The following is a 14521-nucleotide window of genomic DNA, read 5'->3' on the forward strand; positions in this document are numbered from 1 at the left end:
TTGCCAGAAAATGAAAGTGAGTATAAACCAAAGTGAACATAATAATACGTGTAACTGTAACTCTTTGATGTTTACATTTCACTCAACATGGACCAACAACATAAATAGTGAAAAGTAAACTGGATTTGTAAAGTTCATTTTTAATAACTGAATTTTAGATATAGCAGGCAAATATTCTCACTGGATTTACTAATAATTTGTGGTTAAAACCCAAACACTTTTTTCCCCCACAACTGCCTAAATATTTCGCTGACAGACAGACAATCTTTTTGAGTTTTCATTAAGGTGATGGTGGGGAAAATCAATCAGCCAAACAATGGCAGTTGCTGGCACAATCTACAATTTTAACCACAGAAATGATACCTCTAATTATGCAAGTATAATAGTAGCTATAAATTATTATTCGCATTACACTAGCACCCAAAAGCACTAACTAGTATCAGGACCCTTTTGTGATAGGTGTTGTAGAAACACAGACAATTCCTGCCCTAAAGAGCTCACAAAGTACATCCCCAAACTTTCAATGAGAACTATGCAGTTGGACACCAGCTCGCAAGCACAGCCCCACTAACTTTAATGGAAATCTGCCAATGTAGAGCTCGTTGCAGGACTGGAGCCTAAGAAAAACCAATTAAATATATTAGCTGTGCCTGGGTTTAACACACTACATTGTTTTATTAATCTTCAAACTGGATCAGCCAAATACATCAACACTTCTGTTTCAAAACAGATTTGGTCAGAAACCAAAAACAAGCTAACCAAAAATAAGCCAGACACATCTCTCACTAGTTTATAAAGATTCAGGAATTTTAAAAAATGAACATTTTAACACCCAAGTACATTTACAAACATTGTACACAAAATGATTTGTTAGTATCCATTGGAACCATCAAGTCTTTGGTTACTGCATTACTAAATGAGTTTATGGACTATTGTTCGCTGCCAACTAAAGTGACAAGCCACATACAAAGCAACACTGAAAGGACTGTATGACTTACCCATTATAATGTGCTTTTACTCTGATGAAGTCTCCATTGAGATTCATTTTTGATCCCATTCTGCTAGGCATGGTACTAAAACAGAAGTCTAAATGACAAATATGTTCCAGGCATGAAGATTTGACTGGTTTGGAGGGTACAAGGAATCACTAATGTTATGCTAAATTCCAATGAAGTAGCAAGTGAAATTTACAGGTTCTTTTTTCCCCAATGATATCCAGTCCACCTGCACACACAAGCAAAAATAGAGCGTTAATGAACACACAGAAAAACTTGAACACATTAAAGTACAGATGTAGTGCTAGATCCTGCAATGACTAAAACACTACTAACTTTACCCACAATATAACATAGAAATCAATGAGACTACCCTCTGCCACAAGACCTTGGTCCTGCAAAAACATGTCAGCTTTTAAATTACTTTTGTAGTGCTCTTGCTTTATAAAATCTTTTAAGCACCTAACAAGCAGAGGAATAAGCATTAAAAAAATAGTAAAGTCAAAAAAGAATAGGGCCAGTTAAACTTAATTTTACAAACCTATTCAGGTTAAGATAAGATGAGCTTCCAGCTGTCAGAACATTAATCTGTCTCCACCATTGGCAAAACTAGGATCTGAATGCTTCAAGAACAATTTTCCCCCCAAAGTTTCCTAATAAAACTTCTCATATTTCCACTTCTGACCAAAAATATTGCAAGAAAAGCTCTTTTTAAGAGACTGGAGAAAGGAAGGGACACTTTATTTACAGGAAAGTTGTTTTCTCATCCTTCTAGTCCCACGTTTTTCATGCCACAAAGAAGTTTTTCACTTTCCCATAGGGAAGAAACAGTGCTGTATCTCAGACCAATGTTAACTAGGTCTCTAAGTATCAGAGGGGTAGCCGTGTTAGTCTGGATCTGTAAAAGCAGCAGAGAATCCTGTGGCACCTTATAGACTAACAGACGTTTTGGAGCATGAGCTTTCGTGGGTGAATACCCACTTCGTCAGATGCATGCACAAAAGCTCATGCTCCAAAACGTCTGTTAGTCTGTAAGGTGCCACAGAATTCTCTGCTGCTTTTATATGTCTCTAAGGAAAAGGTTCCAGCTGCATGCTGGCCTCCCTTTAGAGGGGTAGGGAGACTTAGTTAGGAACTTGTTTAATAATCGGAAGACTCTCCCCTCCCCCTTAAAAGATATATTGAAGCAGGGTGTAACACCTGGGGGAACACAACCTACAGGATGTGTCAATCTTTGAGTATCGGGGTCATTCCTCCCCAGGTAGCTCTGGTTCAGAGAAAGTGTGGGTGATCCCTTTACTGTCTGGGCCCCACTAGCTGGTTTGCAGATGTTCCTGTTCCTAGGGTCCGAGTCCAACTCGGGGCGTTGCGGTCTCTGTACTCAGGAGCCGGGCACAGTCTGCGGGAGCTCCCTGTGGCGAAGAGGGGTCTCTCCCCTGCTGGGGGCCAGGCACACGGTGGCTGGGGGCATGCCCCGTGCAGGGCGCTCAGCGCTGGGTCACGGCCGGTTTGGGGGGAGCGTGGCCCTGCTCGGTGCCCGCAGGCTCCTTGCCCACGCGGGAGTGGGAGGCAGGAACTGGGTTCCCCCCCCCCGCAGCCCGGCTCTAGATCTGGGGTCCCAGCCGAACGGAAGGAGCGACGCTTCCGCAGCACCGGGGCGGTGGGGGGAGGGCGATCTCCTACCTGCTGCGGCGCCAGCTGAAGTTGATCCCCCAGGAGTGCGGCTCGCGCCCCCCACAACCCGCCCCGGCTTCCCCCGCCCCCGCGCGGGAAGTTGCCCGAAGTCCCGGCAGGAAGTTGGGGTCGGACTCGGTTCTCCCTCCCTCGCGCTTGGGGTCCCCCCGAGGCAGCGGCCCGGAGCCCCAGGGCCCCCCTTCCCGCCCGACTCAGCGGCGACCCCCGCCCGGCGGCTGCAGCGGCCCTAGCGCCGCCGATACTACTCCGAACATGGCGGCCTAGGGCAGCAGGTTTGCGACCACAACAGCCAATGGAGCACCTCCCACCCTACCTGCCGACCAATAGCAAGCGCCGCCCACCTGAAACCAATCCCCAGAGGCATACCGCCGAGACCTGACCAATCAGAGATCGGCATCCGTTACCTAGCGAGCTGAGGCGAGGCAGCCAATCATAAAATAGGAGGGGGCATAGAAGAACACCTGCAGCCAGGGGTGAGAGGATGGGCTATTCATCTGCCTCAGCGGGGTGACAGGGTTCCCACAGGTGAGCTGTAGTGGGGGCAGGGTGGGACTTGGTGTCAGGATTCATGGGTTCTGGTTACAGCTGGGGGGCAAGTGGAAGTGAGCCCTGACCACAAGGCCTCGTGAGTTCTAGTCCCATCCCTACCACCAATTGGCCTTAGGTATCTCCCTTATCGTCTGCGCCTCGATTTACTCCTCTCTCACATACCGTGGAAGTGGAAGCTTAGTCCATTTGTGTTCCTGAAGGGTTTTGACGTTCTCAGCTGGCCCACCCTCTGGTAGTAGTATGGTCGTATCCATGTGGGGCATGGGATCCACCCCACTGAATCAGCGTAGCATTAAAACAATGTTGTTTCTGTAGCATCCTCAGTGAAAGAGGGTAAGTCAGTGAGGTCAAGGGTAGATCATCCCAAGTGTATTTCACTATTCAGTATAGGTGTTTTCATTCTTAATTTTAGGCCTTTAACAAATCCTTTAAATCTGTTTTTTAAAAAGCTATTACTTATTATTTCATGTAATCAGTCTCAAGGCTCTCTTACAACATTAGAGATCTCCACGTCCCTCAGTAGAAGTAAAAGGCATCCGTTGCAAGTCAATTAATAAAGTCATTTACAAAGAGAAATCTCAAAGTGGGAGCAGAATCTAGGTTCCCAAGTGAGCAATTTTCAAGTTTCAGCTAAAAGAACATCTCTGCTATCTCAGGAGACTTTCAACCTTTTCAGGAGTAAGATACATTTGATCCTGTCATTGTGTATCTGAGCATAACTGAGAAACCAATAGATTTGATATCGATAATATATTCCAACAATTGTTTTTGTTTCAGCTCGGTATTTCACTAAGAAAACAGACACAATCCAAAGATTATCCAAATAAACCCATACAAGAGGAAAAAGGCAATCAAAACAAAGTGAAGATACAAAGGAAATAACTAAAAAAAACAATATCAAGAATAACTCCAAAGAGCCAACCCTGATAAAAACTCAAACAAGTAAATAAAATACTTTTGCCTGAACAGCTTCAAAAACAAGCTGCAGGGAGTCCCTGTCCTGCAAAGCCTCCCAAGTGTGTCAAAAGAGATATGGATGGCTGATCTCCCCATTGGCTCAACTCAGAGATTTTTCATGAGAGATTCTGCATGATTCTTTTGATCTCTCCACCCTTCTGTTTCTAGGCAGTGAGGCAACATGGCTAGTACCTAGAGCATGAGATTAGGTATCAGAACGAGTGGGTTCTGTTCCTTAGGCTTCCACTGGAGCCGTCATAATTTTCATTTTGAAGATGAGAAGTATTGCATACATGTTAAGCACTAGTATATGTGACCTTTGTGACTGCTGCTTGTCATGCTGATCATAGTGATCTTATTGTTACTTGGCGCTTCCCCTTCCAGTCACTTTCATCCACCAATCAATTTTCATCCTACATATAAATTATGTGCGCTTTTGGAGATGAGAAAGTCTTTCTGATATGTTTGTATAGCACCTAGCACAATGGGGCCCTGATTCTTACTGGAATTTCTAGGTGCTACAGCAGTACAAATAAAATAGTAATAATATCACTGGAATGGTAATATGGTTTTTTTTCTACTGTTTTTGTAGTCTAGCCATTAGAGTAGGAAACTACGAGTCAAGACTCCAAAGTTTTGTTTCTGACATAACGTTGCCACTTACTCACTTTGCAACCATTGCAAGCCTCAAAGAGCTTGAGTTAGCAACCATTATTCCTACTGAGTAGTACTTACTTGCACAAGTAGTTCCACTTAAATAAGAGTCATGGTTTCAAAACTGGCCCTTAAATCTCTGTGTCTCAGTTTCCCTACCTGTAAAATTGCGATGATACTTACTTCACATGGCATGGAAATAAATAATTAAACCTGTAAAGCAGAAGTAGGCAACCTGTGGCACGTGAGCTGATTTTCAGTGGCACTCACGCTGCTTGGGTGCCGGCCACCAGTCTGGGGAGGGCTCTATATTTTAATTTAATTTTTAAAAGAAGCTTCTTAAACATTTTAAAAACCTTATTTACTTTACATAGAACAATAGTTTAGTTATATAATATAACCTTATGGAGAGAGACCTAAAAATTTTAAAATGTATTACTGGCATGCAAAACCTTAAATTAGAGTGGATAAATTAAGACTCTGCACATCACTTCTGAAAGGTTGCCAACTCCTTCTGTAAAGCAGCAGAAGCTCCTTAGACAAAAGATGCTGTGAACTACGGGGCTGAGCTTTTGTTCTTTTTTCAGCACAGTTCAGATATAAAAAAATTCTATGTACATTTACAGCACTTATAACAACATGTTCATAAAATAAACATTCCATTATGACAGGTTTCATAGTGGTAGCCGTGTTAGTCTGTATCAGCAAAAAGAACGAGGAATACTTGTGGCACATTAGAGACTAACAAATTTATTTGGGCATAAGCTTTTGTGGGCTAAAACCCACTTCACTGGTGCCACAAGTACTCCATATTCCTTTATGATTTTTTCACTGGTCATTCAATACCCCTTAATCATTTTAACAAAAATGTCCTAGGTTTTAATGTCTCTTAATATCCCAGTCTTTTTTTAATGTATTCATTTTTAATTTGATACTCTCCATTTCAGGGGAGAAAGGTCAGCAGATGGCACTTTTTGGAGATGATGTCAGTTTTCCTCTATGGATTAGCTAACAAGGTTGTAACAGCATTACAAGCATAACATATTGTAAGATCATTGTCTCTGGCATATTGTTTTTGAAACACAACCAACTTCTGTTGGCGTAGAGCCGGAAATCCTGAATATGTTCCTGAGCCCAATTTTTTTTTTCAGAAGGCAGAATATTGCATTTTTATCTGCCATTAATTTACCCTCAACCTAATAAACTGACAGTTAAACCAGTGCTCACTAGAGCTAAAGTAAAGAACCTGAGAATGTTCCTGTTATAAACCCCATTTTTGAGAGGGTTCTAACTCAGCCATTTTAATTTGTGCCGGATTGAAAGGAAGTATTCAAGCTGAGGCATTATTTAAAAAAAAAATTGAGGAGAAAAATACCTCTGTGCTATCTTTTTTTCATACTGGAGAGCAGACTATAAAGTGGACTGTTCAGTTTGTCTTAGGGGAAAAAATGACTCCTTGAAAAAAAATTGGTTTGTTTGAAATGTGGCTATTATCAGATCCAGGACAAATAGAGGAGAGTAAGTTCGGTTCTATTCTGCCTCATGCATCAGCAGCAACACTGGGTACTTTCAATTCTGCATTCTCTTCCTTTAGGAGTGAACTGATTGAATACACATGCAGTAACATCAGCACCAAAACCAGCAGTCTCTACCACTTGAACTAAAGGAGGTCTCCTTTTGTATAAGATGGTGGTAGACTTTTTTGGGGACTGAGGGTATGGCTACACTTGGAATTTCAAAGCGCTGCCATAGCAGCGCTTTGAAGTGTGAGTGTGGTCGGAGCGGCAGCGCTGGGAGAGAGCTCTCCCAGCGCTGCATGTAAACCACATCCTCTACGAGTGTAGGGTGCAGTGCTGGGAGCCATGCTCCCAGCGCTGCCGCACTGATTACATTGAGGCTTTACAGCGCTGTATCTTGCAGCGCTCAGGGGGGTGTTTTTTCACACCCCTGAGCGCGAAAGTTGCAGCGCTGTAAAGTGCCAGTGTAGCCATACCCTGGACTAGCCACTAAGGCAAAGTTTGGAGACTAAACACCTTTGTGGCTATGAGTGTGAACTCCTTATAGAAGTAGGGTGAGGACCATCCACACCCACCCATTGGAGAGGAACTGTCCTAGAAAACTTAAAATAACACCCACCCAAGGAGTTCAGACATTCTTCAGATTATTCTAATCAGGAATCTGATCCAGCTTTCACTGAAGTTCATTGTAAAGTCTCCCTGCACTGGATTGGGCCCCTGTTACCTGAAAGGATGACATGCATTTTGACTGAGAAATCTCTGCAAACGGGGTCAAGTTATGTGCCAAGTTACATATACTCCAACCAGTCCCACTGAGTTCAGTGGATTTACTTTGGCTTTACACAGGTTTCATCAGAATCTGGCCCTCAGTTACACACATTTTATAGCCAGATGTGCATTCAAACTCAGAGTCCAATCCTGCCCCATATACATATTGACAGGAGAGCTTTGAGTAGGTAGAGAATGCAGCATTGGGCATTTATTTGCCCTATGGTACCTAATAAAATATTATGTTAAAGAGTCATTTTTTGGCTGTATGCTACCACTATCCAGAGGGCTGGTTTCAGAGTGTAGTGGTTTCTGAGTTATTTCATGGTGCCCATAGAAGTTAAAAGCACAACTTTCTATAGAAATGTATATTTACATAGTTCCAGTAGGTGGCAAGATGGTCCCAGGCAACTGCTTTGGGGAAGAGTACAGCTGAATACCTGATGTTCATATATCATGGCTTCCTTCATTTTAATGTTGTTCACAGGGTACTGAGCACTGTTCTTTTTAAAAAATAGTTTATTGGGGGAAGAAAATGAGCTTCTTTGGGGTAAATAGTGGCATTAACCCATAGTCTGGTTCTGGGAAATAGGGACCTATGCAAGCCTATATGATCATAAATTACTCTGGTGCAGGGCTGTTCCACTCGGATTTCCGCAGAAGGCACTGGGTGTCAGATGCACAGGATCTCGGAACTCCTGGGCAAGGAGTTAGGTGCAGCTGCTGTGCTACCTCTTTAAGAGGATGCAGGGTGCTTCCCTCTTCCCCCGGTCCCAGGTCCTCCTTACCCCATCTCTTTAGCTATGAAAGAAGAGTCTGCAATTACACAGGGAAAGAAGGAAGCTGCATTGTTCTCTTTTCCTTGTGCACTTGGGATGGGATCAGTCTCATTTGATCTAAAGTGAACTGAAGATTCTCACAGGGATGTAGTTTTCTTCCTGCCCTGAGTCCATAGGTGCTGGAAGTAGGGTGCTGGGTGTGTTGCCACACCCCTGGCTTGAATTGGTTTTCATTAGATACAGGGTTTACAGTTTGGTTCAATAGCTCTCAGCACCCCCATTATAAAAATAGTTCTGGCACCCTTGCTTGAGTCAGTAAGGCACTTCATAACATCTAACTGCAAGCATGTGAGCAATCCCCTTGACTTTAATAGGACTATTTACATGCATGAAGGTAAGCATATATTGAAGCATGTGATTTAATCAGGGCCATAAGTTTATCCCTGAATGTTCATTAATATTCCAACTCCCCAAACCACTCAGAAATGGTTCATATCTGTCACGACAGGAGGCTCAGCTCTCTTTCATAAAAATCTCTATTAAAATATTGTAAAATGCATTTGCTTTTGAGAAGTACTTAAGGGAAATCCAGAAGAAGAAACTAAAAATAGTTTATTTTAGACTCTGTACAGAGCAGATGGAATCTGCTGTTCTCAGTGGAAGGAATAATACTCTGAAACCTCAGAGAACACTCTCCGTCCCCCCCTCCCCTCCCCTCCCCAGGATGAACCATTCAGAGGATCCAGGTGACTACAAGCTAAAATGTGAATTTTACACTACTACTGGGACAAAATAGGAAGGATCCTATGTTTAAAAAATAATCTACATTAGTGAATGAAGAAAAAGGTCACTTGACGTCTTACCTGTAATATTTGCTGCAAGTATCTTTGCACCCTTAGCTAAGAAATTAGGGAGTGAACAATGAACAGATTAATATATTTTAAGGCCAAAAGGAACCGTTATGATATTTGCTCTGACATCTTGCATAACAGAGAGGACAGGAAAAGATAAACCCAGGTGCCTCCTTAACTTATCCCAGGAAGTTATTTTGATGTGTGCTTAGGAATCTGTACATAATGTTTATTCTTGGGAAAGAACAATTGCTTCTGAAATTACTCAGTGTGTATTTAATTATTTCCTCTTCTTTACTGCATTATAGCACATTATTCCTTTTTTATACATACACCGTTGTCTTGTTGTGACTTAGCACTTGCCATATTTGCTAACTATCACAACAAAACCCAGGTAAATACAGAGCTGATAGTACTTCAACTTTCCAAATGAGTCCAGCCCACCTCTGCACATAACCCCCAATCAATTTCCTTTTCATATTTTTGTGCACAGAAGATCTATAAAGTGCAAGCAGCTCATGCATTTACCCATTGCTGTTGTGCCAGCTAGAGCTTTAAAAAAAAAAAAAAAGAGAGAGAGAGAGAGAAGATGATCCTCATACTTATTCCTTGATAGCATGTGGTACAGCTTCAGTAGACTGATTGACGTTTTAAAGATAAGAACAGTCCCAAAAAGGAGGTTTGGCTGAAGCCATAATACACAGTTCAGCAGGACTGAAAGAGATTTGAAGTCAACAGGAATTTTGCCTATGTGAGGACTGATTTGACCAATTTAAAATTATTAAATACTTTTCACATTGTGAAAACAACAAACCAAGTTTTTTCTTTGAATGTATGAAAACATATGGTGACTTATGGTAGTGAATCATACCATCAGTGAAAACAAGCTGTGAAGGAAGTGGGGCTGCTCTGTGTTAATTTATAAATACTGTATGTGACTTGTTTACTGGGATGTTTACCGTCCGACTGTATTGGTTTAGTTGAGTCAGAAATGGGGTATAAAAACAAGCAGGAGGTGAAACAATGGCTCAAGATAACAGCACATACTTGAGGATTGTTACAGGATAATGGAAGAGCCATTGACTTGGAGGTCACTAGCTTCTATTCCACTGAGCCCATGGGACTGTTTTTTGGCTAGCAGGACCTGAAGCTGCAGGATCTGAGGCGATAAAGGAACTGACTGGATTAAAAAGTGATTCTTTCCCTACCTCAGGAGAACAGCCTGAACTTAGGGCTTGTCTACATTGGCAACGTGTCTTGTGTAGTCGCGGCACAGTGCTGGAGAGCTCTCCCAGCGCTCTAAAAAAAACCCTACCTCCATGAGGGGCGCAGCTACCAGTGCTGGTGCATGGCTCCCAGCGCTGGTGCACTGTCTACACTGGGGCTTTACAGCACTGAAACTTGCAGTGCACGAGTGTATGTGGGTGTGTGTGTGTGATTTTTCACCCCCCTGAGTGAGAAAGTTGCAGCGCTGTAAAGCTCCAGTGTAGACAAGCCCTATGGCAACCAGTTAATCAATACAATTAAAATAGTGGAGGTTTTTCAAACAGGTTGGACAAACATCTGTCAGGGATGGTCTAGGTTTACTTGGCCCTGCCACAACACAGGGGGCTGAATCTGATGACTTTTCAGCATCCCTTTCCAGCCCTATGTTTCTATGACCCCCCCCCACACACACACAGGCACCCATTTGGCATTTGAAGAAGTGAGGGCTGCCTCAGCTACCCTCAGGGGTTGCTAAGCCTTTGGGTAAGACAGACATGCATAAAGACTGTTTTAAAATAGTTTCTCTCTTTGTTTCTACTGTTAAGATTTAACAGTAAAGAAGGTTGTTTGCTCACTGTACTCAACACTGTCACAGATGCCTGAAGGAAAGAGGGATCAGTAAGTGGTTAAAAGATAGGATACAAAGGGTCAGTTTTCACAGTGGAGAGAGGTAAATAGTGGGGTCCCCAAGGATCTATACTGTGACCAGTACTGTTCAACATGTTCCTAAGTGATCTGGAAAAAGGGTAAACAGTGAAGTGGCAAAGTTGGCAGACAATACAAAATTACTCAAGATAGGTAAGCCCAAAGCTGACTGCAAAGAGTTACAAAGGGATCTCACAAAACTAGATGACTGGGCAAGAAAATGGCAGATTAAATTCCATGTTAATCAGTGCAAAGTAATGCACACTGGAAACATAATCCCAGGTATACACACAAAATGATGGGGTCTAAGTCACCTGTTCTGACCGAAGAAAGATATTGGAGTCATGGATAGTTCTCTGAAAACATGTGCTCAATGTGCAGTGGCAATCAAAAAAGCTAACAGAATGCAGGAACCATTTGGAAAAGGATAGGTAATAGGACAGAAAATATTGTAATGTCATTATATAAACCCATGGTACCCTCACACATTGAATACTGCATGCAGTTCTGGTTGACCCATCTCAAAAAAGATATTAGAATTGGACAAAGTACAGAGAATGGCAATAAAAGTTATTAGGGGTATGGAACAGCTTCCATATGAGGGGAGATTAAAAAAATTGGGTGGTGGTGGAACAGGGGCAGGAAGAGACAGGGCAGGGGTGTGGCTTTGAGGGAAGGCGTGGGGGTGGGGTCTTGGGCAGAGCTGGGGGTCGAGCCCCCCCCCCCCATGGAAAGTTGGCACCTGTGGGGTAAGTACTGTTGACACACAGGATACTGGGATCCAGGCCTGATCTAAGGCCAGGTCTACACTGCGACTTTAAATCGGTTTAATGGCCGATATACCGATTTAACGCTGTATCCGTTCACACGACGTCGTCATTAATATCGAGTTAAACGGCTCCTTAAATCGATTTCGGAACTCCTCCCAAACGAGAGGAGTAGCGCTAAATTCGATAGTGATAACTCGGATTAGGGTTCATGTGGACGGAAATCGACGTTATTGGCCTCCGGGCGGCATCCCAGAGTGCAGCACTGACCGCTCTGGACAGCAATCTGAACTCGGATGCAGCGGGCAGGTAAACAGGAAAAGCCCCGCGAACTTTTGAATTACATTTCCTGCTTGCCCAGCGTGGAGCTCTGATCAGCACGGCTGGCGATGCAGTTTGAAATCGAAAAAGAGCTCCAGCATAGACCGTACGGGAGATACTAGGTCTGATCGCTGTATGGGGAGACAAATCTGTTGTATCCAGCTCCGTTACAGAACACGAAATGCCAAAGCGTTTGAATAAAAAACTCCAGGATACACAGCGCTGTGTGACAAGCGTAACGGGAAGCCAGAGACTCAAATGGACGCTCATGAAGGGAGGGAGGGGGTACTGAGGACTCCAGCTATCCCACAGTCCACAGCAGTCTCTGAAAATTATTTGCATTCTTGGCTGAGCTCCCAATGTCTGTAGGTTCAAACACAGTGTCTGGCGTGGTTCAGGGAACAGCTCCTCAGTTTATTTCCCCCCACCACCACGTGAAAAAAAAAAAGGAAAAGATTGCTGTGCTATGGCGTTTGCTCAATGCACTCCGCGAAAAAGGCGCCAAAGGGTTGTCTGCTGCCTTCACAAAGGGAGGGGTGAGGCTGTACCCAGCACCACCCGGGGCAGTGTTTTCTGCCCCATCAGGCACTGTGCTCTCAACACGGAAGTGGGAACTATGGGATAGCTGAGGAACAGCTACCCACAGTGCACCGCTCCTGAAATCGATGGTAGCTTTGGACCATGGACGCAAACAATCGATTTCGGGATCCCACTGTGGACGCGCTAAACCGATTTTATTAGATCTGTTTTGTAATATCGGTTTAAGCTAATTCGAAATAATCGTGCAGTGTAGACCTACCCTAAGAGTGGGAGAATTGTGGACTTTCACTCTAGGATAGGTGAAAGTATGAGGCCTGACACCTGAGGGGAACACTCAGAGACCAGAAAGGGAATAGAGGTGCACTTAGCTAGCACAGTAACCACGACCCAAGCATTTTATCTCTACTAAGGAACTTTACCTCTTCTCCTCTCTCCCCACCACTAACTTTTCCCCTTCTCTCATCCCCAGGTTTGACTGATAATTTTTATTTTCCCCAAAGCTCTTGGTCTTTGTTTAGAAAGAGGCTTTTCCTTTGAAAGAAAAACATCACTTTATGAACAGAGACCCCTACTGCTCAGGATTAAATAGAGGGGGATGAATCAGCTGATATGAGATGTGTCCGTTCTTGTAATTTTGAAGTACAAATTTTGTTGCTATATTTCATCTCCCCTTTGCAATGCATATGAGAAGAAGAAACAAACATGAAAATTATGAGCTGGCATTTTATATAATTTTTAATTATTAAACTATGCAGTTTGATGTATTAATTAGCAAGCAACTCAGCTAGGATATTCAGATTCATTTGCTTATTCACTTAAATCAGCTAAAGTACCCTATAACTTCATAAAAACCACCAAGAGTCCAATGGCACCTTAAAGACTAATAGATTTATTAGGGCACTTAATAAATCTGTTAGCCTTTAAGGTGCCAGCAGACTCCTCATTGTTTTTGTGGATACAGACTAACATGGCTACCCCCTGATACCTAGTAATTTTAGTAGCTTAAGAGTCAGTTTTACATTCATTTATTTCTGGCTTTCACCATATAAGCGACTGTTACATATAACGTGGGAAGTTCGGAAAAAGGAAAACTAAAGAATGTGTGCAAGTGGTTAGCACTGGGGACTGAGTGGCAGGACTTCTGGGTCCTTGTCCTAGCTGAGTGAAGACTTGCCATATGACCTTGGACATAGGACCAGATTTCTAAAGGTATTTAGGTGCCTACCTCCTCTCAATGTCAATGGGAGTTAGGTCCTTAAATGCCCTTTAAAAATCTGTCCCTGAGAGCCTCATTCTCTTCTCCATCACCTGACAGAGTGGTAAGTAACCCACTGCACTCAGAGTTGCACTGCTATGAGAACTGAGTTAGGCATTTAGCTTCAGATTCTCAAAGGTATTTAGATGCCTAACTCCCATTGATTTGAGATATATTTGAGGATCTATCTGGGCCTGATTTAGCTCCATTCACGTCAATGAGAGATTTTCATTAGCTCCAGTGATGACAGAGCAGGCCGTCTGTGCCTTGGTTCACTAAGCTGTACCAGGGATCAGCTAACTTACTGGTTTGTGAAGTGCTTTGAGGAAGTCAGAAGACAGGTGCCATAGAAATGTAGAGCATCATTCCTTTGTGATCACAGTAGTGGTGAAGACAGGACAGTCAGGAAGGTGGTTTCTAAATGAATGTATATCACCAGGAAACTAGTCTCTTCTAATCCTCCCATCTCTTGTGCACTTCTCCTTTGGTTCCCCTAATGTCTCTCTCTAACCTGTATTAGGCCACTAAAGGCTGTCTAATGGGGCTGATAAAATTTCCTTGTGGGTGAAAAAAAGACTACTATTTGATTTAAGGCATTCTTCTGAATCTTAACTCATAAGACTCAAAGACAGTTGCTTAGGAAAAGGTCCTTGTAGTAACCATAGTCATCACATGAAGGTCTCCATCTATGTAACAGGAGCAAGAGGTACACATCCTGCTATACTCATATCAAGTGATTTAGAATCTTCTGATGGATTAGGACTAGTCATTTTCCCAAAGGTTTGAAGATTTAGTTGGAATTAGAACAAAGTGGGTTCAGAGTGAGACCTAAATAAGGGACAAATGGAGCAAGATGGCCACTTATTCTACTACAAAGGTCTACCTCCTGGCCTTTAAATGTCTGAAATGAAGTGTCAGCTAAGAATGAAAACTGATCTACTGTATCTTCTTTCTTTAGCAAC

At 43.0% G+C, this 14521-nt stretch overlaps 1 protein-coding gene across 4 annotated transcripts in view; it reads right to left on the reverse strand.

Moving 5' to 3' along the window:
• Window positions 1-2826, reverse strand: part of PRKCZ (protein kinase C zeta) — a 150449-nt gene extending 147623 nt beyond the window's left edge. Inside the window, exons 1-2 of one of the 4 annotated variants that reach the window (XM_075060320.1) lie at window positions 2679-2826; window positions 999-1073 (exon numbers count right to left, since the gene is read on the reverse strand). In XM_075060320.1, coding sequence (XP_074916421.1) covers window positions 999-1069 — 71 coding nt within the window. In that variant the 5' untranslated portion in view covers window positions 1070-1073; window positions 2679-2826. Of the gene's footprint in view, window positions 1-998; window positions 1855-2678 lie in introns of those variants that run through there. The other 3 variants (XM_075060319.1, XM_075060323.1, XM_075060322.1) reach the window with 3 other exon arrangements.
• Window positions 2827-14521: the final 11695 nt, after the last annotated feature.

The sequence above is a fragment of the Chelonoidis abingdonii genome, chromosome 23, assembly GCF_003597395.2.
Source record: "Chelonoidis abingdonii isolate Lonesome George chromosome 23, CheloAbing_2.0, whole genome shotgun sequence".
In the NCBI taxonomy this organism is placed as follows: Eukaryota; Metazoa; Chordata; order Testudines; family Testudinidae; genus Chelonoidis; species Chelonoidis abingdonii.